Source organism: Triticum aestivum, chromosome 5D (assembly GCF_018294505.1).
Source record: "Triticum aestivum cultivar Chinese Spring chromosome 5D, IWGSC CS RefSeq v2.1, whole genome shotgun sequence".
NCBI classification, from domain to species: domain Eukaryota; kingdom Viridiplantae; phylum Streptophyta; class Magnoliopsida; order Poales; family Poaceae; genus Triticum; species Triticum aestivum.
The window spans coordinates 402,417,835-402,442,859 of record NC_057808.1 but is presented as its reverse complement, the minus strand read 5'-3'; the positions used below and the strand labels follow the sequence as shown (position 1 = coordinate 402,442,859).

At 43.1% G+C, this 25,025-nt stretch overlaps 2 protein-coding genes and 1 long non-coding RNA gene across 8 annotated transcripts; 2 read left to right on the top strand and 1 right to left on the bottom strand.

Annotated features, from left to right (window-relative positions):
- The first annotated feature begins 80 nt into the window (after positions 1-80).
- On the top strand, positions 81-1,833 carry LOC123125148 (putative clathrin assembly protein At1g25240). The gene has a single exon (XM_044545677.1). It carries the CDS (start codon positions 423-425, stop codon positions 1,749-1,751), a length of 1,329 nt encoding a protein of 442 aa, XP_044401612.1. The 5' UTR covers positions 81-422; the 3' UTR covers positions 1,752-1,833.
- A 7,903-nt stretch (positions 1,834-9,736) lies between these two features.
- LOC123122159 (uncharacterized) lies at positions 9,737-20,257 on the bottom strand. Of its 4 annotated transcripts, none has more exons than XR_006460092.1 (5): positions 19,956-20,257; positions 11,978-17,798; positions 10,686-11,263; positions 10,497-10,589; positions 9,737-10,418 (listed from the first exon to the last, which is right to left on the bottom strand). It is a non-coding gene; the product is annotated as an uncharacterized lncRNA (long non-coding RNA). The 4 variants fall into 4 exon arrangements; XR_006460094.1 differs by having other exon boundaries at positions 10,686-11,277; positions 11,978-12,305; positions 19,956-20,249; XR_006460090.1 differs by having other exon boundaries at positions 11,978-12,305; positions 19,956-20,247.
- On the top strand, positions 13,272-19,273 carry LOC123122157 (protein FLOWERING LOCUS T). Of its 3 annotated transcripts, none has more exons than XM_044542296.1 (6): positions 13,316-13,550; positions 14,296-14,444; positions 14,591-14,679; positions 15,648-15,688; positions 17,692-17,831; positions 18,717-19,273. In XM_044542296.1, exons 1-6 carry the CDS (start codon positions 13,444-13,446, stop codon positions 18,974-18,976), a joined length of 786 nt encoding a protein of 261 aa, XP_044398231.1. In that variant the 5' UTR covers positions 13,316-13,443; the 3' UTR covers positions 18,977-19,273. The 3 variants fall into 3 exon arrangements, with proteins under 3 accessions (XP_044398233.1, XP_044398231.1, XP_044398232.1); XM_044542297.1 differs by having other exon boundaries at positions 13,411-13,550; positions 14,383-14,444; XM_044542298.1 differs by lacking the exon at positions 14,591-14,679 and having other exon boundaries at positions 13,272-13,550; positions 14,383-14,444; positions 17,615-17,831; positions 18,717-19,241.
- Positions 20,258-25,025: the final 4,768 nt, after the last annotated feature.

The following is a 25,025-nucleotide window of genomic DNA, read 5'->3' as shown; positions in this document are numbered from 1 at the left end:
TCTCGGCATGTTGGCATGCATCAAGCAATTCGTCAAGAAGACGTGACACGGAGTCGGGCGGTGGTCAAAGTAAATGGGCATCCATCCATCCATGGACGGACGCCATCTCCTGCCCCGTATCGTGCTGCTGATGATGGGGACGTTGGAGCTCTGCTTGAAACAATCGCGGCTTGGCTTGACTTGACTTGCAATTGAAAAACACGGCATGCGTCCCGGCTCACTCACTCCAGAATTAGAAAGGATTTACCTGGCTGGCAGGAGGGCAGATCGTCGGCCATTTCCCTCCCTTCTTCCCCCCCGCGCGCGCGCCAGTTGGCTTTGCGTGCTTCCATCCCCATGCCATGATCCCACCACCATAGTGCCGCACACGTCGTCCGTTGACGCAATGCCGCTTCCCCACCCCCCTCCTCCTTCCCCGCCGCATGCTCCAGCGGCCCAGGATTCATCTGTCGACGCATATATCATATCCATCCATACATCGGGGCTCTGTCCTGTCCTACGTCTACGTGCGCGCGTGCTTGATCGAGGTGCTTGATCCACCGATCGCTGCCCAGCACAGGGTTGGCTGGCGGGAGGGGGCAACCGACCGATCGATCGTTCCATCTGCAATGACGACGGCGCGGCAGTGGTGGAGGCGCGCCGCCGCGGCGGCCAAGGACAAGAAGAGCCTGTGCCTGACGCGCGCCGCGGGGGCGCTGCGCTCGCCGGCCAGGGTCAGGGGCGGCGCCGCGGAGCTGGACGCGGCGGTCATCCGCGCCACCAGCCACGACGACCGCTTCGTGGACCGCGGCGCCGCGGCGCGGGTGCTGGACCTCGCGCGCGCCTCCTCGCCGTCGCCGCTCGTGTGGGCGCTCGCGCGCCGGGCGGGGCGGACGCGCTGCTGGGCCGTGGCGCTCAAGGCGCTCATGCTCGCGCACCGCCTGCTCCTGCTCGCGCAGCCCCGCGCCGGCGGCCGCGTGCCCTTCGACCTCGCCGACTTCCGGGACCGCTCCTCGGCCGGCCTCTCCGCCCTCGTGCGCGCCTACTTCCGCTTCCTCGACGCCCGCTCCCTCTTCGCCGCCGAGGAAGACGACGGCGCCGGCGCCAACGGCGACCAGGACGAGGAGACGCGCCTGCTGGACCGCCTGTCCAGGCGCCAGCACCTGCTCGACCTGCTCATACAGATCCGCCCCTACGGGGACGGCATGGAGCGGCAGAGCCTCGTCCTCGACGCCATGGAATGCGCCGTCGTCGAGATCTTCGACGTGTACGGCCAGGTGCGCGCCGGCATCGCCGAGTACCTCGTCGCCGCCCTCGGGGGCTCGGCGCCGACCACGGCGATGCCTCGGCCGCGGCCGGGAGAGACCGTGGCCACGGCGAGGCGGCGCAGGGCCATGCAGGGAGTGCGGGTGCTGCGGAAGGAGGCTGAGCAGAGCGCCCTGGTGTCGTCCTACTTCGAGCTCTGCCGTGCCCTCGGCGTGCTCAGCGCCGCCGAGTTCCCGGCCCTGGAGCGCGTCCCGGACCACGACATCAGGGACCTCGAGAAGCTCATCATGGCCCACGTCGAAGACGGCGGCTGCATGGTGGAGCAGGACAACGAAGCGAAGGCGCTGGCGGTCCCCATGGAGGACGCCGGCGTGGCGTCGACGGCGGTGGCCACGAAAGAGTGGATGGTGTTCGACGACGATGCGGGTACCGGCGTTAGGCAGGGGCATTTCGGTGATTACGTCAACCCGTTCCTAACCAACTTGACGGAGTTAGGCGACACGTGACGGCGAGCGACAACTTGTGAAAGAATGAGTTTTTGTGAATACTATTTTCTTTCAGAGGACAGATTATTCACATTTAATTTGATGGTTAGAAACAAATCGAAAGCTAAGCAGTGGTGATTAAAGACTAGGAGGGCAAATAGGTCAATCATGAAGCAATTTTTGTGAGTACATGTGTTTGCTGCACGGTTAAATTGAGAAAAAAAGATGGAAGCATTCCCTAACCAATCACCCTTTAGCATATTTTCATTTTGCTTTATGTATCAACGGTTTGAAAATGCGACAATTGCGTTTTCGATTTAAATTTGTGTGGAGGGCAAACATCGCCCTGGAGATCAAACTATTTTTGCGACCGAGCCGGACCTGTCCAAGTCAGCACATGGGCATATGCGCTGATTGGCTACTGTGGCACCTGATAGGAGGGCCTCATCGATCAGTTTCAGCGTCAATGCCTGTTTATATGGAGTTTAGATCGTTCTGTAGCCGCGCGTCCCAGTCTTGGTACTGAGAAGTAAAAATTACGGAAAGTGATACCAATTCGCTGGCACTACCCCAATTATGCAACCAATGTGCAATTAACTCGTTTAAGAGAGTCGAAGAAAACCTTGTAAAATGGGTCGGAAGGGTAATAGGAAATTTGTGTGTGATTATATTAAATAAAGAAACAACATAAATAGTCATTTCTTCACGTGTTCACTGGCCAGGTCTGTTTGGCGAGTGACTCAGTGCTCTTTGGGGTTATCATCGTTTCCTAGCAACTTTCGGAACATGCTTCATACACCCTTCATGCTTGAGAGAATGATTATAAATTCGGTGATGTTGTCCACCGAACGTTCAGTGGAGGTGTATGGCAAAACGAACATTTTTCACGGCAATTTAGGTTGCGGGAACATGGCAGTTTCTTCAAGCAATCCTGGCAATTTTCACAACCAAATTATTTGTTACCTGTTTCTGAAGAATTTGCCATAAAAACGTTCGCAAATGCCATCCCCCTAGCTAGTGAAATTTTGCTGTCTATTGGGGTCTAGAGTCAAACGATGCAAAGTTTATAAATATCAATAACTACAATACTAGATGGATATAATATGGAAATGTATTTTTACTGTGTATTTAATGATACTAACTTGTTGTATTGCAGTTGTTGAATTTTTTTATAAAATTTACCGAACTTTGTGTCATTTGACTTCAGACGAAATACATGCCTCCATTTCAAGCATAGAGTAAGAATATGCTTTTGGACTTTGAAGAAAACCTGGTAAGGTTATTGGATCCTACTATGTGATGCTCACTATGTGCTCCTAATTGATCATTGCCCACGAGATGTCACGTTATGGCACATACTATACAGCAAGAGGCAACAACATGATATAGAATAAGAGATAAAATACACATATGGATGAGTCTATGATGTATATGATATCTTGGTCTAAAATTAGGATGTTGACAAGTTTTAAAAACAACAATGTATTGTTCTAATAATATTTATAAAAAATAGCTTGGAGCATCTCCAAGGGAAACCCTCAAATCTCCCCCGTATGTTGAAGCGAAAAGTCCAAACATTGTTCGGACATAAATACATCTCCGACGGGTCTGCCCAAAGTAGTCCTATTTGTGCGGACAACCCCAAACCTAGCCCATATGTGGGACAAAAAATGGGGATGTTCGTGCATGTCCTCCACGTCATATATGACGAACCAGCCCCACATCAAACCCTCCCAAACCACCCCCTCGTCTCCGGCTTTCTATCTTCCTCCTCTGTTACGTCTCTCTGTGTGTGTTGCACTCTCCTCGTTCTACGCCCACCCCAAGCTCTATCGTCGAACACCAACAATGCCCCCCATTTGGCCCCTACCCGGATCACCCCCTGACCCCGTCGCCTGCCCATACACCGCCCCGATACACCCTAGTCCATCCGCCATACACCAAGCCCACCACAAGTTTGACAAAATGTCTCGAGTGTTTTTTGATCTTTTTTGTTGCACATTTTTTAGGAGACATGATGGAGTCGTTGGATGATGAGTTTGTTGCCCTACATTATGAGTTTATTTAAATGGAGTTATTTGTTTCGTCATCATCGTGTCCGATGATGGCGACTACGTTTTGATATGAAGATGATGATGATGAGCATCCTCGAAGCAGTGGAGAGGGAAGAGAAGTATGTTCTAAACTTTAGGGTTTGATGTCGGGCATGATAACTGTTACTTGGAATAGGATACAGGGTCATATTGATGTTTACAAGAACTACTTCAAAGCTAGCCCAATATATCATGAGGGGTTCTTTTGGCGTAACTACCGGATGCGCATGTATTTGTTCTTCCACATAATGGAGGGTGCAAAGGAATATAATCCTTAGCTCACATTGAGGAAGGATTGTACTGTAGCACTATCGTTCTCTCCTCTCCAGGAATGCACTGCTTCTATCAGGATGCTTGAATATGGCACAGCTGCAGATGCCATCGATGAGTATGTTCAGATGGAAGAGGGCACATGCATTGATGCAATGGTGAGATTCTCGTCTGCCTTAGTGAATGTGTTTGAACTAGAGTACGTGAGATAACCAAATACTGATGGCACAGCAAATCTTCTGGCAATTGGAGCAACAAGAGGCTTTCCCAGTATGCTTAATTAGTTCAGTCGTTTACATGCATTTGCGATGGAAGAACTATCCGGTAGATTTGGCAGCTCAATACCAAGGTCACACCAAAGGGCCCACCATCACACTTGAAGCACTGGAATCAAAAGCTTGTGGACTTAACACTCTTTATTTGGCATGCCAGAATCTCACGCGTGCTTTAGCTAGGGATCCCCATTGTTTAAAATACTTTGTGATGGGGAGGCTCCGGAGTGCAACTAACCGTCAACGGTCACAACTACACCATGTGGTACCACCTTTGTCAATGGTATCTATCCACAGTGCACGACAATTGTGAATGCTATCTCCAAGACCAAGATAACAAAATAACTCTCCTTACCCAAATGCAAGATGGTGCTAGGAAGGATGTGGAGGGGCCATTTCGAGTGCTCCAAGATCGATGGGCTATTTTTTGTGGACCTGCAAAATTGTGGGACCCTGGGACATTGTGCGAGGTGATGACATGTTGTGTGATCTTGCATAACAGTATTGTGGAGGATGAGGGTGAGGTTGTTCACAATGTTCATGATTTTGACAAGCTAGCAGAAAATGTCCGTCTCCCAAAACAAGAGGCACAAAACATTGTAGATTTCCTAGATATTCATCGACAACTTCGAGATCCATCAATGGTCTTGTGCAACATTTGTGATCCATCAATGGCTCGACCCCTCCTATCTGTGTTTCATGGATATATAGGGGCCAAATTGGGTATTTGCGCCTATAGATGCTATTACACACCATGACTTATTGGTTTGTTTTTTCTCCATATTATGTGTATTGAAAGCATGATATCCATTTGCCTTTCATTTGTGTATGTACAGAATTAGCGTCCAGCTTGTACAACGGATTTTTGTATCATGCAAATTAGCCTTCGTACAACTAAATACCAATCATTGTATTTCAATGCCAGGACACACAGATAATGAAATTAAGAACTTCTGGAACACAAAAAGGAAGAGGCTTATGAAAAGTAGTCTATATCCAGATTACTTGCGATCTTGACTGGTAAACTTGGAGTGTCATAGTCCTGACAATTTACGTGGCAAAAAACGACCAAATGGGCTCTCATGGGGAAATGGGCCTCCAATGTTAGATGGTAATTTCCCTACATATAAGATCATACAAAGATCCATGAAGATTGAGCTACCCTCAATCAAAGGCTAGATTTGCATAATACAAATTGTGTCATGATATTTCAATCTGACAAATAAAGTGCCCAAGTAATTCAAAACATCTTGCATTTTCGACCACTTGACATATTTTATTTGAATAACAAAGGGAAAAAATGTTAATTATTTATGTTAATGTATCACATAACTACAAAATATAGATATTACCGAGTATATATCCTACCCATATATTTTTGTCCTCACGTATGAATGGTAACAAGGAAAATAATAACTCTATTTAGTGAATTAATCATCCTTAGATTAGACATATATTGTGTTGTATAGATGTGTTAGTCATCATTTGTGGTTGGCGTTAAGTAACTAGATAGCATACAACTTATTATAGGAGTTACAACCATATTGGTATTTGCATTGGTGCAATATTATCCATTAAATTTGAAAGTGGATGGTAGAAAATGATGACATGATACTCTCTTATGCATTTGCAATGAACTTGCCTATCTTGGCACACTAATAAATATCATGGCTGGAAATTCTAGATTCCATTAATCTAGGTTGGTGTAACTCAGTAGAATGTTTTAGATTGTACAAGTGCCTCACTCAGATCAAGTTGTGCCCAATTATAAGATATCTGGTCAAGAAGAAAAAGTAGTGATATGCCAATCTGTGTTGTTTCATTTTACAACAACATTAAAATATCCACCAAATTATTGGCCTAGTTAATATTGTATTTAAGTAAAATGATAATGTGCTCTTTATTGTGCAACAGTCTATATGTGCACCTACCTAGGCATGGTTTGCTTGCCCACACCTCTGTTTCGTATTCTTGTTCCTTATCTTCTTCCCCCACCTCCCATGACGGCTAGGCTCATGTTAGTGTTCACTTGGAACATGATCCAGCCGGTCCACCACACTTGGTACATGGAGAAAGAGTGAAATGCACCACTAGTTCATTAACTCAAATTGGTTGCACATTTTAGGCCAATAACTCAGGAATTAATCGATTCAGGCCATAAACTCGTTAATTTGATCAAATGAGGCCAAAACCGATCGGGAGGGAAAAAAACCGACCATGTGGCTGCCATGTCTGCTGCCCTTATACCGCTCGTGAACTTACCATTTTTTACATGTATCTATTTGCAAAACGGCCGGTTTTTTCTCTCACAAATCGTGCAAACAGTGTATGAAGGAAAAGGGTAATAAAAAATATACCTTGCATGGACTCAAACCCATGCCCTTTATTGGCATCAACAAGCGTATCACTAATCAGTGCAACATCAATGTTTTGTACTAAAATGAGGCCACTATATATTACAATCATATAGTGACATTAATTGAATGCAAATCTTTTCCTACATTCACGCGATCCTTTCCTAAGCACACATTAATTTGATGAGCAGCCTGATCGCCAACAGAAGGAAAGTGGAGAATATGGTGTGGGTTTAGGAAAGAAACTTTAAGAAAGGATCCACGTGATCATGTGGATTTGGGACATGAACTATGGGGGAATCACTTGGTGCTGCCCCAGTACATCCGCAGCAGCAAAGAAAACTCAGAGCATCGTTCGTGACTCTAGCCACTCAACACATGCCACCATCTTTGGGACCTAGTGCCACAGACGGAGGAGAACAAGCGCTCTTCATTTTCTCGAGCAAGGAGAGCATGAGCACCGCAACTAGGGTCATTTCTCTCGCTTTGTCTTCTCTCTCTTGCTTTCACGAGGAGGTGAGTTCCTCTACAAGAGTCCACTTTTTGATCAGTAGGCAGCAAGATCATATGAGCTGGACTGTTGAATCCAATGTGAGACATGGGGCAGCTATACAACATGGCCCGTTGGCCATGCCCTTAGGAAATGATTTGTATTCCGTTAATGTCAAAGGTATTCTAATATAAACTAGGTAGCATATTAGTACACAAATTGGTTGATGTTAAATTGGCCAGCGAGTTGGTTGGCATTGCCAAAGGGCTTGGGTTCGATTTTCAGCAGAGCTAGTTTTTATATACTTTTTCAACATATATGTCGTTAGCATGGTTTATGAGAAAAAACTAGCAACTTTGCAAATAGATCCATATAATGAATGGTTAGTTCACGAGCGGTACACAGGAGGCTGACATGTGGCCAGTTTTTTCCTTTCCCACATTGGTTTTGGCCTTATTTGATCAAATTAATGAGTTTATGACCTAAGTCGATCAATTCTCGAGTTGTTGGCCTAAAATGTGCAATCAAATTTGAGTTAATGGACTAATGACGCATTTCACTCATAGAGAAAAGTGTAGCATGACAATGTGAAAATGGCGTTAGCAAGGAGATGGTGGAGCCTTTGTTTCTGGGGTCGGGCAAATAGTAGTCAAAGGTAGCATAGTACGTAAGAAGGTGCACGGGAGGAGGTGTAGTCGTGTAGAGGTGAAGTAGTGTGGCGGTGCAACAGAGAGCCGAGACAACTGAGGGGAAGACTTTCGGTGTTGGTATGAATATGGAGGGTGGGGGAATGCAGGTCTACATGGAGCTCGTTCTAGTGAGGCCATTGTTGGAGAAGACACACTTAGGCCCTGTTCGAAACTCATGTGGCTTCTTCAAATCCTCTAATCCAGCTTACTCACGTTGATGCCAGCTTCTCACACGGACGATCGTTTGGTAGTGTGAAGCCTTTGCTTCGCAGGACTGGCTTCATGGAGTTGGGGCATTTGGCCTAGCTCCACACTCGAAGTTGGTGAAGCACGAAGGTGAGGGAGATCCGAACGGTTACATCTACATGTATACTAGTATAAAATAATAAGTTATATTTTATTCTGGTATGCTATCCAAAAGTTGTTCCATAGTAAGTTGGACCTTACACCTTATAATCACCAGAAGGACAGCCTGACACAGTGGTGAAGTACTCCCCACTTGTGCCTTGTATTTGACACAGCATCTCTGCGTTGGACTGTGCAGTGATAAGACGTGCCTCATATAATCCTTCCTCATACCCCACCTGATGTGGGAGCTTCTAGCACTTACTCTCTTATTTTCACCACATAGTTTTCATATATGTCCTCTTTATGTTTCGTATTTCACGCTATTCTCCATGCTCTATTTGCACCTTGCCAGGTTGCGCATTCCACTGGCCCCTTCTTCCAAGTTTCACATGTAAGTACATAATAAGTGTAATGTATGTCCGAAAGTGCTCTTGTGAGCTCGAGCTCACACGCACCCGTTGCTACAGTAAAATTTTAAAAATATTCAAAAAGTTCAAAAAAATCTGAAATTTTTTGACAACAAACATTGATGTCTTTTTCACATGCGTGCCAAATTTCATGACAAAATGACATTCATGCAGGTCTCGGTGAAAAAAAAACAAAATCGATGCTCTAAAATGCTTCCAAAACAGTTTTTTTTCGAGCATGATTTTGTCTTTTTTGCTGAGGCCTCCACAAATGTCATTTCATACGAAAATTGGCACGCATGTGTAACACACATAATGTTTGTTGCAAAAAAAATCAGATTTTTTAATTTTAAAAATATTTTTTCAATTTTACTGTAGCAAGGGTGCATGTGAGCTCGAGCTCACATACTCCATGTCCATGTATGTCCCCCTATTCCGGTTCTTCTACCGGTTGCACATGTAAATACATAATAGGTGTAATGTATGTCCCCCTAGTTGTATGTGGTGATACGGTATATGTTATATACAACGTATACTGGCTGTATTCACTACCTTCACAAATATAAGATGTTCTAACTCTTTTGTGAACCGGATGTATATAGACATGATTTAGTGTATTTGTTCACTCATTTCAGTCTGTATATAGTTCATATTGAAATATTCAGATGTGGACGAGGGAGTATGCAAGTACTACCTTGAAAGTCGCTGCCCAAGAAGGCAGATGGAACATTAATGCAAATTTTACCAAAGATAAAAACTGATGCACACATGCGAAAAAAATACTTGAAAATCTCAGGGCTATTTGGAAAGTTTGTAAGAATAATCATAGAAAGGGAAATCAACTCGCATATAAAGCCAATGCATTCGTGCTTATATTAACAAGTAATAACCTCTATCTAAATATAAGACTTTTTGCAGTTCAAGTTTTAGGAACAGATGGAGTAATATATTGGACTATCTAGAGCAACGATGACGGGCAAATTCTCAAGGATAGAAGGATGCAGAGCATCGATGACGGGCAAATTCTCAAGGATAGAAGGATGCAGTTGCAACAAAACCAAAGCTAAAATAAACAAAAATACAAGACTTACATAACAAATACAAAATGAAAACAAAAATGACTGGAATTTTACAAAGGATGTCGCTAGGTCTTAGTCGACTGAGACTTAAGCAATTCTCACTCAAGTACATAACATATAAGAAAAAAAAACTAAATTAATTTTTTGCGCAAATCTCCATGCAAAATCTCACAAATATAGCATTGACTGAGACATAGCCAAGTCTGGTCGACTGAGATTTAGCAACACTGTTTCACAAAATATAAGGCATTTCAGAAACCAGGGCCCTGAAATATGGTACAAAGAAGTTTCAGAGACTAGGGCCCTGAAATAGGATTAAGATGGACGCTAGCGGTGTGTATGCTAATAGAAAATGTTGGCATCTTGTCCAAATTAGCTCTTGTTCTCATCGCGTTCCTCATTCAAACCCGTCGAGAAGATCTGAGTCCATGTTTGAACCCCATCCATCTATGACAGCTCCAGTTGAATGTGTATAGTAATCCCTTCACTCTGAACAGCTAGATCCATCCAAAATATACGATCAATGGACAACGGCTAGGCTTTGCCTCTTTACTCTGGTGAAAGATAAGTAAATATACAGCAGTATTGATAACCAGATTCCTGAATTGCTCCGACCAACCCATTCTTGCTGCTGCGTGTTATCACACTGTTCTGTTCTTCACACTGGATTAATTGACCTGAGATTGCTAGAGAAACCAGTAAATCAATGCTAGAGATATGGAAAAAAACTAGAGGTGTAGGGAAAAAAATGCCAGATGTCAAACCTGTAAGCTCTTAGAAAGTGAAAATCTTGCACAGATTACATAGCCCCACAGGAGTCAGCACAAGCTGCTGCAACAATGTTATGTCCCCGTCACCTAAGATATGATCGCCGTCACAGCACAGAAAAAAGGGGGAAGGGAGAACGCAAAAGAGATAAGCAATTGGAGAGAATAACGGTCACTTTTTGTTACCCGAGAACATAAAGTACATCACTCTCATTCCTCCACTATTAGGCCCACTTGTCATTGTCGTTCTACATAACAGAGTGCAATCCACACCGACCCAGTCTCTGGACTCTGGACCCACCAATCAGCAAGCTGCCACCCCGTTGCCAACTATGGGACTGACTTGCTCTGTTTTCCTGTTCTTGGCCCATTTTGCTACTGCAGCCTGCCATGCCGGTACTGTAGCCCGTCATGACAAACAGTATATATGCTGCAAGCTGTATCAGCAATTTGTAGATGCAGGATTGCCAAATGATAAGACTGCACTCCACTAGAATAGATTCAGCTCTGACCTGGATTAGATGACCTTTAGCGCTGTTTCCAGCCTGCCCTCAAACAGTATAGACGAAGCATAGGTAGCGCCGCAGCGAGGGTTGGCATGCATGGAGAGAGTTCATCCACGAAAGTCAGGTGTAGGTAGTTTGCGGTGCGGGGAAATTCCTTGGTGCCTTTCCCTTGTGATTGTCATGCGAGAACTTTCAGCAATTTAAAGTTGATCTTCTGCCTTTCTGCTAGCAAGGTCCTGGTGGAGATGCCCATCTGATCTGCAACACAGTACCTTTATTCCAACAAGATTGTGATATTTAGAGCATATTCCGTTAAAAAAAGTTGGTTGTGATCCCACCGTACATTAGCACGTCTCCAAGAAATTTTGTATCAGTACACGTGCAAACTAGTTATCCAAATGTCAACAACGGGTTCGTACCACGGGCAGAGCACCATTGATGCCAAAGGTATCCGTGGCCCCCCTCTTTGGTCGACAAATTTCTTCAGAAACTCTAACTTATACCACTTAAATAACAGAGATACTAGGTTAAGGGTCCTGTTCTTAGCCGGTTTCCCTAAATGTTTTTTCCTCAAGCTCTTGGTACTACATACAGTTACGTTTTCTGCAAAACTGATGGTACCCTTATATGTCATGCTTTCTTTAAGGCCCTTCTTTGTATGAAGGGATTGGGTAGAAATTTTGGAGATATAACTTGTCTTCTGCAAAGCTCTTTGTATACTACTCCCTCCGTTCCGAATTACTTGTCGCAGAAATGGATGTATCTAGAACTAAAAAATGTCTAGATACATCCATTTCTAAGACAAGTAATTCCGAACGGAGGGAGTAATAGGCCTAATGTTGTCTTGCACGTATGCTGACACATATGCTAACTAGAAAAGGTGAAAGAAAAGCTTTGGCACAGTACGGAGCACTTATTCCAAAGTTTATGCGGAATTAAAGGGTACAAAATGTAGCAGCCAGTTGTCCTCACCTTTTATTCCCAGCTGAAAATACAAAATCTGCATGGATTCTTCGTCACGCTGCTGATTGCCTGATATGGATGTTTATGTGGAGAGACGAGGCAGCTGGATGTAGTATTCTTGCAGGTACAGTTTGAATGCAAGCTCCAGGTGATAACACCTATCTCCAAATGCCCATTTGTATCATCAAGGGTGAAATTTCTGCTCGCAGCCAGATTTCAAATGATATGGAGAATCTGGAATATGGCTTGATTCTGACAATATCAAAGACATTGATTCTGCAACTTGAACCAGGAGATGCTCATCCAGTACCTGTTTCTTCCAGCTGGTCATGTGCAGCTGTATTTTGTGCAATGTGCACAAGGAAAGAGGTAATCAAACATGAATACATGCGTAGATGATATCGAAATAAAAAATGAATATATATTTCATTTTGCACATTAGAAGAATTAGGCATCCTCACATAGTCAAGCAGGCTACCTCATGATATCCAGGTATAGAAAGACTAAGCTTGCCTAATCTGGTTATACGATGTCATAGTCCTAAAAGGAAGTCTGAGTTCGCTGAAAGTAATCACAATAAGACACCCTGCTATTCTCAAGTAAACAAGAACAGCCGCATCCTGTTAATTCGTTACCACGATTTAAGGTCTTCAGCATTATCTTTGTGAAGCCTCTCTGACTGTTTTTATGGTCCATGTGAAGCCTCAGTAGGTGACAACTCTGTAAGATAGGACCTGCGAATACTTTTCCACTCGAGGGTGAAGGGTGAAGTACTAGATACTACCATTGCTGTCAAGAACAATGAAAATTGCTTATGACCTGTTTCTACCTCCCCGGGTTTCATACTCTTGCATTCTGATGTTGATCGAAATATTCTCTCTAAAGCTGAGTGCTCACCACTCAAAGAAGTATCGTTGAACATGAAATGACCCATTGCAAACCTTTGTCCTAGCCCAGGCAAGGCGTCATGCAGGGGAGGCTAATTCTTGGAGCTTTAAACATGCCTCCAGATCTTTGGGGAATATATGCAGGAACAACTTACCATACAGGCCATTCACTAAGATCATGGCCAGCCACAGCTACAACTAGGCCATCTGGAGATTGATAGGTGCTCAACATTTCCATGCAACAAAGAAGAACTATAAGGAAAATAATAATATTTTATGAAAAGTTAGATTCCATTTGCTCATAGTGCACAATGGAATGTTGTGAACATAAAGTTGGATGCCTCACTCCTATAAATTTACGATGAACTACTCTGTTCTTCCACACAGAAAATTTTCAGCCAGCCCTTCCACCATATTGAGCATTTCTCACAGCCTAGTCGATCGAAGTGTCAGTAAAATCCTCTTGTGTAGCCTTCCTACAATAATAAAACCAAGTTATGTCGCGGGGCAGGGACCCTTTGGCACTGAGCCAGGTAATTGGTGATGTGTTGGATCCTTTCGTAAAGTCAGCTGCCATGAGGATTAATTATGGTGAGAAGGAGATTACAAATGGCACTGGGGTACGATCATCTGCCGTGCTCAATGCACCACAGGTGGAGATTGAAGGTCGTGACCGGACGAAGCTCTACACACTTGTAAGTACACAATATATGTAGCTCTACATACTTGTAAGTAACACAGTACCTTGTAGGAAAATGATATATGTAGTTTGCAGGTTTATTGTGTTAGATAATATGAAAAATGACCTTTGATCCAAACAAAACGTTAAAAAGAAGATGACTCTCGTGTGAGGGGTGGTGTCTAGAATAATCAGATAAGGTAATCATAGTGAGTGACGCATACCCTGATCTATACAAGATCCTTACTCAAAGCAACCTACGTTTAGAAACCCTTATGCACAAGTCTGAATGATGTTTCACTAAAGAAGGATACCTAACTTCCACAGATATATGTTCCATGGGTGATTTTTTATAACAGAAATACGAGAGATATAGGCCACAAAGAATATTATAGTGAGAACAAGAACATCACAAATAACCATTGGGAATGATCAAGTATAGTACATGCTACTTTAGAATATATGTCTGCACCCTATGTTAGTATCTTGTTTGTACAGTGCTATACAAGAATATTGGGCAGGATAAGCCCAAATATGTCTGCTTTGCTTAAAGTTCGAGTTTGAAGCTCTCTTATGTTAAAGTTGGCATACATGCATGTTGCTATGAACATCCTCTACATAACCGAATAGACAAAACTACCCAGAAAATTAATCAGAATATCCCCTATCCCGCCTGAACCCGCTAGCTATATAAAAGTATATAAAAGAAGATACCTGACCACACTGCTTCTCACTATTGCATTCTTCTTTTTGCTCTGTAGAGTTGTGCTCTGGCTCCTCTATAAGGTATGCAACTGCCTCTTTTGTCTTTATCTCAATGCTAAGATAGAAATGTCCCATCTTATAAGGTTATGGTGGATCCTGACGCGCCAAGTCCAAGCAAACCGGAATACAGGGAATATTTGCATTGGTGAGCATGTTATATTTATTACACAGTACTGCATAGTTTCTTCCTTAACCTAATGATGCCAAATTTCTTAAGAAACCTATGACTGCTTCTTGCAACATTGTTTTTATGTTTATAGTTCAAGAACCCCTTACATAGATAACCTGCAGGATTGGAATGCAGCCCTCTCAAAAAAGGAGGGGGGTGTTTCTTTTCCATCCATCAACAGCTGAGGAACTCTTGTTCTGTATGCTATTGGGTAAGAAAGTACAGTATTGCGGTAACCTAATTCTTTTCTAGCACCATAACTCCCTTAACCTAAGTCTCTTTGTTTAGATTGCCATTTTTATCAACATTCATTAGTTTTCCTGTAGATACTGTTTGGTAGCACGGAAATTAAATAACCAAATATTGCAGCATAAATCTTAATAGTTTCTACAGTCTCCAAGAAGATGTTTTACCACCTTCTCATGGACTAGGTACTCTGAAAATTTGATTATTAATTACTTCAAAACACAAAGTAGTGAAAAGATGGCCCTTAATAAGGTTCCGGGAGAATTACTGAGAGCATGCGCATGAAGATTTAGTGGGAAAGCTTTTTACATGGTGAACCTACTTGATGATGTGAATAGGCTGCATGTCAAGATAAATAAGATAGTGGAGATGAATCTCTTAGGTATATAGGATATGGTGAGCTGGGACAAACACATTAATTGAAGAAGGCATTAAATATGACATCAACATGAAAAGCATCAAGATATGCATTGATGCAATCTCAATAGTACTGTTAGAGGAAAAATGGTGCTAGAGCTAAGCAGCTAATGCTTAAAGTTAACACGTATTGCTCACATTTCCTGCTGGATAAACTTACGGGTAACTGATTTTGTACCAAACACTGACATTTCCATACGTTCCTCTGACTCAACATGCTGCCTATTTGTGACACCAAGTTTTTTGTTTGGCTGATTGGTCAATATTTTGTTAGCTACTTGCTATTAAGAAAGTATCACCAATCTAAAAAAAACCATATAACTAATAAATTAATCGGATTCATGTTTCTTCAACTTAAAACTCCTTAAAAAACTTTCAATTTAATCGTACATTGTTTTTTCCTTAATTTGACATGATTTAGGCATAGGTTTATGTAGCTTATATTGCATCATGTATGAACAGTCCTGTTGCTGATCAATGATCTAAAGGTGTTGTCTTGTTGGTTATTTTGTACAGGTTGGTGACAGACATCCCAGAGGCAACAGATGCACGTTTTGGTGGGTAACGCCTTACATAATCTCCAATAGTCGAACAATCATACATGACATATGCAGACGGTTGAACAATTTATCATATAACACAATCGGCAAACTACTCAGATTATTTGGGTATCAATATCTTTCCTCAATTGCTCCATGCACACAAAAAAAATTATATTCATTGTTCTGTACTTTGAAATCCTTTGGCTCGAACAATCACATAAGCCCGCTACTTAATGAACTACTACCTCCGTTCTAAAATATATGATGTTTTGGTAGGCTAGCGGAGGTAGTATATGACAAATGACAACATAAATTCCAACAAAATAAAATTTGCAAGCGAAGATGTGCACAAGGGTTTTAGAGAATTATTGCAACTACTCAAAAAAAAGTACGAATCAAGTCAATGGTTAATTCAAGCCATCGTCAAACTAATCGCAAACAGGAGTACACTTTCAGTCACTGACACATGCATATTAGGTTTATTTAATAGGCTAATATACCATATGCTGAGATTCTTTGTCTTTAATTAGGCATTTTTGTTCTATACCCTTATACTTAATCTTTTTGGATTTAAGGTGACACTGCAGCAACTGAGAGTTTGAGACGAATAAACTCTATCTAGTTTCCAAGTAAAGTTTTATGATTACCCTACTGAAGGCTAAACTATACATAACCATCTCAAATACAGATACCTCATACATGTGAGTCAAATGCAAAGCACCTTAGAGAGAGGGGGGGGGGGGGGGGGTGCCCCGCTCTAATATGTGACTGCACCTGTCTTTGATGCAGGTTAAGCAGTTGGACAGTATTTATCTGCCAACAGTGCCCCAGTTGAGTATCTGACACCATGTAACTTTCTGTGGGCCCCACTTGATGACATTTGTCAATGTGGTGAGATCTCAATTGGACATCAAGTTGATGGAAACTGTTACCTGCTTCACTGCTTGACAGTATACAATGTTTGACCTGTGGCCAGCATAAATACAAGATGCACCTATATTCCAAATTTAGACATACTTCAGATTCTTCAAACATGGGAACTTCCATTTCCAAGTGAAGACAAAATACTAGAATGCCACTTAGAACACTAATCTGAAAAATTATCACGGTGCTTTATAGCCTCCCTTAAGATGCTGCCTACTAGAGTTCACACATACGTATTAGCACAAGCAGACAAACCATAGTTATGGTTATCACAAAGCACTAGTGTCATGTTCCCACAGAAAAGATACTAGCAATGTGACTTGGCCAAATTACTACATTAGCAGTAAGAAAATGTATGGCAGACTTCTTTCGAGCCATATACCAGCCCATTCCATTTACCTGGCTTAGCCAATCTGTTAGGCTTGGGCTAGCAGATAGACATGCTTCTCTGCCATTCAATCAAGATTGCAAGCAGATTTCACATTTTAAACAGAATTTGGAATGCTTTTAGCAGACTAAACAGAAATTCCATAACATGCCACAGCTCATGAGTTTACTATTTTATTATTGCATTTAATGATAGGCAACCAAATGACCTATCTCCTTTTTCTATATGCTCGCTAATGGAAACGTTCCGCCTGTAGATAGTCTATCTTCAACTTCAATATTTCTATGTTTATGTCTGGATGCAATGGTGGATATGCAGCACATGATATTGGGCTGTAGAGACCAACCGCACATATAGCTTAAGGTATATAGTTTGAGAAGAAGGTCAACAAATAAGGCATCACAGGACATTATCTATATTTACTGAATTTACAGCGAGTATAAAAGGAGCAGGCTCAGCAGTAATGGCACTGAACTACAGGGAATATCTATGTCAAACTGATGAGGAGCTTGTCGCCCAAAATAGTTAGAACAGTGGCAGTCCATATTGTGAAATGGTCAAATTTATTCTTCACCTTAAAAAAATTGAATTGTGCAAAGCAAGTCTAATATAGAATACAAATGTTTCAGGCAATGAAATAGTTCCCTATGAAGCTCCACGGCCACCAGCCGGTATTCATCGGCTTGTTTTTGTGCTATTCAAACAGGGAGCACGGCAGACAGTTTATGCACCAGGATGGCGGCAAAATTTTAACATCAGAGACTTCTCAGCATTTTACAATCTTGGACCACCGGTTGCTGCATTATTCTTCAACTGCCAAAAGGAGAGTGGTGTTGGTGGCAGAAGGTACGCACCGACGAAAGTTCATGTTTTACTTAAAGGATAGATATGATATAGGCAGTGACGGAGTTTCAGTGAAAAATCAGGGGCCAAAAAGAACATGAAGCTAAAATTTAATTGAGAATAAAAGCAAAAGAAGGCAAAAACTAGGTGAAAGTAGGTTAATTTGATAGAGTTTAAGAATCACAGAAATATATGTGCATAAATATATATAGGCAATTCCTACATATATAATTATTGAAGGAAAAAACTGGAGTAGCCCTGGCTCCAACATAGATCCGAACCTGAAGATAGGCACAATGTCACATCGGAACCAGGGAGGGGTGGGGGTCTCTGGATCCATGAAAAATAGAATTCTTGACAATGTACCAGTTGAGAAGTACTAGACTAGGAAACATAGTTAGCTCATTAACATATAATCTAAAGCAACCATGGGGTTACTAAGGTGATCTGGGGAACAGTTTCTGGAGATTGCTGAAGTGCCAACATCAACACATATATTCAGAAAGGGGAAATTTTGGATCAGGCAAATATGCATTTTTTTCATAATATAGTGATTTCCATAGATTTAATCAGGGTATGACCTCTTTATGTACGAAATAATATTAATATTTTCATCCCTTCTTACTAACTACCTTACAATACTTCGGTTTCAAGAAAGAAGTGATATGGTAGAACAATATAAAGAAGGTTAGGGTGTTCTCCTCTCTTGATATATACACAAGAATGAGCCACGTAGAAATTCAAAAACAGTGGCAACAAAAGAACACCATCCCTTTATCTTCAAAACACCATCCCTATTTAATATGGGGGAAAAAACTAGGCATGTTATTTCTAGGACAATAGCATTTCATTACCAGTTCTAAACAGATTCCTTTTCTGGATTAATAGGTTCCAAGGACCAGGCTGAGGGATGGATGCAGGAGGGCTCTAGAACAAGGCAGCACCATTTTCAGAAACTATATAGTCCACCAAAGAAGGGCGGGCCTGGCACAGTGGTAGAGTCTCTCCACTTGTGGCCTGGAGGTCCTGGGTTCAAACCAGCCTCCTTGCAGAATTATTATGCAAGGGTAAGGCTGTCTAGAAATTCCCTTCCCCAGACCCCACCTTGTGTGGGAGCTTTCAGCACTGGGTACACCCTTTTTATATAGTCCACCAAAGCTTTTGAGTTTGACAGCCCATATAGCACCAGTTAACAATCCAGTAGTCCAGCAATTGATTCATATCATATGAAACAAAGTATCATCCGAGTTCTCATATATCACATCTCTAAATATAAAAATTAATATTATGTTTTATGATGTTTTTTTAACTTAGTTTATGATGTTCACATTAGCAATTGTGAGTGTAAGTGTGATCAGCTGTCGTGGAGCTTAGTGCAGGGTCAAAGTAAATTAGAGTGAGATTACTACCAGTATCTCTCTTTTGTACATACTTTGCAATCCCATTAAGACTGGTCCTCCTCTGTGTAAACTGGACGAGGCTCCACCACTGGTGATCAGATCACTCGGTTGTTAATGCAAGTGGTATTGCTTTTCCTTTCTGTTAGTGAGTGTGGATGTAAACCAGAGCACGGCAACACTCATGTCTGAGACACAAACTAAACAGATCCTTGAGGTCATCCATGAAGAGGTCAAACTAAACTGCTTGAGCTCACTAAGACCGCAAAGAACAAATCTGAACAACTTACACCGGAGTGTCGTACCTGATCTAGTAATAAGCGTCTTCCTCCGACGGGGGCGTGAATTATCCATATAACCAGATGACATTGCGTGGTCCAAAACATGCATACTTGAATCGAACAGTACCATTCGCGACCAACTAAGTCAGATTACTCCAGCCCCCAGGCAGAGTTGGTGTCTCATTTCAGCAACTGCCGCACTGAGCGACGATCTGTGGCATTACAAACAACGCCACAACTGCGTCCATGAGGTTTATACGCGAGCAGACGAATTAAATAGTTGAAGGTGCGCAAGCCTGAACTCAAGCACGCGCCCATCTTCTGACACCGCAGCAATAATTCAGAATTACCAATACAAATACACCAATCACGCCTAAATAACCAGGTAATCTCGGGGGGGGGGGGGGGGGGGGGGGGCATCGAAGAGGGAATCGGGACGGAGGCATTACCGGTCACGCGGTCCGACGGTCCGACCGACCGAGACGAGCGCATTTCCAATTTTCAGCCTGTCCTCGGCTCGCGGGGGAGGGGAGGGGAAAGGCAAGACAGCAGGAGCCGAGCGAGTGAGCAGAGAGGCCACTCGCCTCGCTCCGTCTCGCGCTCCGGCGCCGCCTCCGCCGCGTAGGGTTTTGGGTGTGGACGAGGGGGAGACGGTGGAGAAACGACGACATGGACGCCGGCGGCGAGGTCTGGGGCTGGGGCAGGAGTGCCTTTTTTTGAGCTAAGGGGCAGGAGTGATGGGAGGTATGGGTCGGGCCTAGCCTCCAAAACTCAACAAGGCCGGGCCAGGGCAGGCCGAAATCGCCGTGTGAGTGAGCTCATACCTACTATGCCGGGCTGGAGGCCCGACCGGAAATATTTGTCTTTTTTTCATGGTAATACGTGTCTCATTCATATCATAAAGATCAAAGTACAAAATCACGTAAGGTCCAACATGACAAAACTGAAAAGATAACAGAACATCTCTGACCTTGACACCAACGTCCGTCACCTGCATCCGGCACCACCACATCAGCCACAAAAAAAGATTGACGGATCACCTCCTCACCCGAACTCGACGCGACTCCATTGCTGATATGCAGCTTTATGGACCTTCAAGATGGCTTACCAGAAGTGAAGCCATTGCCGTTGAACGAACAGACCGAGGCAACACCCCGGACACGCTATCAAACTCTAGATCTGGCACCCCACCACGACTAAGACGCCGATGGAGGAAACCACACCTGCCATCCATCAACCATGAACCCAGCACACGTTCCGTCTTTCAGATGTCGTCGATGCAGACCACAGTCTGCATCCGCTCCTGGACTACCTCCGAAGCTCCGCGCCGACGTTGGAGCAGACGATGTTGCAATGTCGGAGCCCAAGGACACATGTCCACCACGAGGATGCCGTCGCCGTCACACCATCCTTGCTTGAACAGAGAATGGTTTCCAAAACCATCCCCAACCATAGGACCGACCGCCCTGTCGGAGAAGGATCTGAAGAATCTTTATTCAGCGTTGTCATCGTCGTCGCCGAAGACAAGACGATGAACAGCCTAAAAACAAAGCTACTTTAGCCTAAAACTATCCACACACGTGGATCCAGCGACCCCCCCTCACCACCGACGGCCGAGGGGAGCTGCCAGAGTTACGTGGTGGAAGAAACTCGCTGGCGGCGGCTAGGGTTTTCTAGTCGCCTCCCGAGAGGAAAAACGACTCGTACAATACTAGTTGGACTCAGAAATATTTGTCTCTTCAAACAATTTTGTATGGAAGAAAAGTATATATGTGCCTCAAAAAAAGTATATACGTAGTTCTAAAAAAAGGAAGAATAATCCAAAAAAAGAAGAAGAAAGTATACTTTACACATCATCCAAAAAGGTTCAATTTTCACCCTCGGATATATCCGACCTGAGTGGCAATCTCTTGACGTAAATTTGGTCTGATATACACCGCCAAATATATAATACCGGACCCCGTGGGAGGCATGGTCAAAAGATCATCAAATCATTCAAGAGAATATGCAATACCTGACTAATCACCCTCTTAGGCGGTTTTGAGCTGGCATGGTATAGGTGTAAGTGTTTTTGATGTTTATTGGCCTGTTGTGCACACGAGCAGGCACCTCAAGCAGAGGAACAAAACGAGGGGAAAATCAGATCCAAGCTTATTCAGCGTGAGAAGACCACGGTTGCATATGTGGCCATGTTAATCCAAGTTTAAGCAACGAGCCACCTCGTCGATTTCTATTAAAAAAACACCATATAAGTTTGATACAAGTTCAAACAAAGCAAGAGGGGAAGATCAACCCCCCCCCCCCCCCCCCCCCCCACAGCAACATGTAGAACGGCATAAGCTCATAGTTTAAGCCCAGACATTACAAACCAGAGGAAAAAAGCACAACCATCTCAACCACAAAGTAGCTCACAATGACAACACCAAAACACGGGATCTACTCCTCTTCATAACTTCAGTTTTCTAGCTCCAGGATTCAACCATGACGATGAGTATACGCCTCTCGCAACACTATCTTGATCATATCCACAAGCCGCCTCAAATCTTCTTCGCCCTGGTTCTTGAAGGAAATATGCCCTAGAGGCAATAATAAAGTTGTTATTTTATATTTCCTTATATCATGATAAATGTTTATTATTCATGCTAGAAATTGTATTAACCGGAAACTTGATACATGTGTGAATACATAGACAAAACAAAGTGTCCCTAGTATGCCTCTACTTGACTAGCTCGTTAATCAAAGATGGTTAAGTTTCCTAACCATAGACATGTGTTGTCATTTGATGAACGAGATCACATCATTAGGAGAATGATGTGATGAACAAGACCCATCCGTTAGCTTAGCATAATGATCGTTAAGTTTTATTGCTATTGCTTTGTTCATGACTTATACATATTCCTTTGACTATGAGATTATGCAACTCCTGAATATCAGAGGAACACCTTGTGTGCTATCAAACGTCACAACGTAACTGGGTGATTATAAAGATGCTCTACAGGTGTCTCCGAAGGTGTTTGTTGGGTTGGCATAGATCGAGATTAGGATTTGTCACTCCGAATATCGGAGAGGTATCGCTGGGCCTCTCGGTAATGCTCATCACTATAAGCCTTGCAAGCAGTGTGACTAATGAGTTGGTTGCGGGATGATGCATTACGGAACGAGTAAAGAGACTTGCCGGTAACGAGATTGAACTAGGTATAAAGGATACCGACGATCGAATCTCGGGCAAGTAACATACTGATGACAAAGGGAATGACGTTTGTTGTCATTGCGGTTTGACCGATAAAGATCTTCGTAGAATATGTAGGAACCAATATGAGCATCTAGGTTCCGCTATTGGTTATTGACCGGAGATGTGTCTCGGTCTACATAGTTCTCGAACCCGTAGGGTCCGCACGCTTAACGTTCGATGACGATTTGTATTATGAGTTATGTGTTTTGGTGACTGAAGTTTGTTCGGAGTCCCAAATGAGATCACGGACATGACGAGGAGTCTCGAAATGGTCGAGAGGTAAAGATTGATATATTGGAAGGTAGTATTCGGACACCGGAAGGGTTCCGAAGTGTATCGGGTACATACCGGAGTACCGGAGGGGTCACCGGAACCCCCCCCCCCCCCCCCCGGGAAAGATATGGGCCATATGTGAAGGAAATATGCCCTAGAGGCAATTAAGTTATTATTTCCTTATTTCATGATAAATATTTATTATTGATGCTAGAATTGTATTAACCGAAAACTTAGTACATGTGTGAATACATAGACAAAACATAAGTGTCCCTAGTATGCCTCTACTTGACTAGCTCGTTTATCAAAGATGGTTATGTTTCCTAACCATAGACATGTGTTGTCATTTGATGAACGGGATCACGTCATTAGGAGAATGATGTGATGGACAAGACCCATTCGTTAGCTTAGCATTGTGATCATTACAATTTCATTGCTACTGCTTTCTTCATGACTTATACATGTTCCTTAGACTATGAGATTATGCAACTCCCGAATACCAGAGGAACACTTTGTGTGCTATCAAACGTCACAACGTAAATTTAATGCAGTTTGTTTTCTTACCTGCTGCTGATTTGAAACTTGTTGGCAAAGGGGAGATCATTGTTAGTACTCCTGAAAAGTGGGATGCACTTTCTCGCCGGTGGAAGCAGCGGAAACCTGTCCAGCAAGTCAGCTTATTTATTGTTGATGAGATTCATCTAATTGGATCTGAGAAATCAACAGTTGTCTCTCGGATGAGGTGTATTTCAAGTCATATTGGTAGTAACATCCGGATTGTAGCCCTTTCAGGGTCACTTCACTTGGAAATGCTAAAGATGATGGTCTTTTCAACTTCCCCCCAGCAGTGCGGCCAGTTCCGTTGGAAATATATACGCATTCAGGGTGTGGATATAGCAGAGGCAAGAATGCAAGCAATGGCAAAGCCAACATTCACTGCTACCACACAACATGCAAAGAATGCAAACATAAGAGTGTTTTGTGCCAACACGGAAGCATGCAGCATATATTGGACTTGTGTGCGTACCCAAGTGCTGAGGGTGGCTGTACACCGCTCCTTGTTGGGTCCCATTCCCAAGATGAGATGGATACTTTCATTGGAGGTGTCAATGAAGAAACGCTTAAAAATACACTGAGATGCATGTGGTGTTGAATGACCTGGAGTGAAGATCATCAGGGTGCAAGTCACAGGCATCTGTGAGATCATCTTTCTGAGCTAATCTAGATAGTTTTGAATGACCTGGAGTCAAGAAAGTGTGTGGCTGTAGAGGAGGATATGTACCTGAAGCCGCTCAACCTTGGTCTTTGCTGCGTACTACAACTAGTTTAATGATCTCCCCATTTGTTTTACAATCCTATCTAGATAGGGTCTAATTAGATAGGATTGTAAAACAAATGAGGCTCAAAGATTCTGGGAGAAGCTGGGTAGGGGTCGAATTCTGGCAAAAGAACTGGGCCTGAATCACTTGGTACTTGCGAACCGTGCCTCATGGGCAAGATGACTAAAACTCCATTCTCTGGAACAATGGAACGAGCTACTGACTTATTGGAAATAATACATACCGATGTATGTGGTCCAATGAGTATTGAGGCTCGTGGCGGGTATCGTTATTTTCTTACCTTCACAAATGATTTGAGCAGATATGGTTATATCTACTTAATGAAGCATAAGTCTGAAACATTTGAAAAGTTCAAAGAATTTCAGAGTGAAGTGGAAAATCATCGTAACAAGAAAATAAAGTTTCTACGATCTGATCGTGGAGGTGAATATTTGAGTTACGAGTTTGGTCTTCATTTGAAACAATGTGGAATAGTTTCACAACTTACGCCGCCTGGAACACCACAGTGAAAATGGTGTGTCCGAACGTCGTAACCGTACTTTATTGGATATGGTACGATCTATGATGTCTCTTACTGATTTACCGCTGTCATTTTGGGGTTATGCTTTAGAGACGGCTGCATTCACTTTAAATAGGGCACCATCAAAATCCGTTCAGACGATGCCTAACTGTGG

Bases quoted from the DNA above. Each gene is read 5' to 3' on its own strand.
- LOC123122157 (XM_044542296.1), top strand. From the start codon at position 13,444: ATGGTGAGAAGGAGATTACAAATGGCACTGGGGTACGATCATCTGCCG. The intron at 13,551-14,295 runs GTAAGTACACAA...TTTGCTCTGTAG, and splicing joins GGACGAAGCTCTACACACTT to AGTTGTGCTCTGGCTCCTCT. The intron at 14,445-14,590 runs GTGAGCATGTTA...GATAACCTGCAG, and splicing joins TACAGGGAATATTTGCATTG to GATTGGAATGCAGCCCTCTC.
- LOC123125148 (XM_044545677.1), top strand. From the start codon at position 423: ATGCTCCAGCGGCCCAGGATTCATCTGTCGACGCATATATCATATCCA.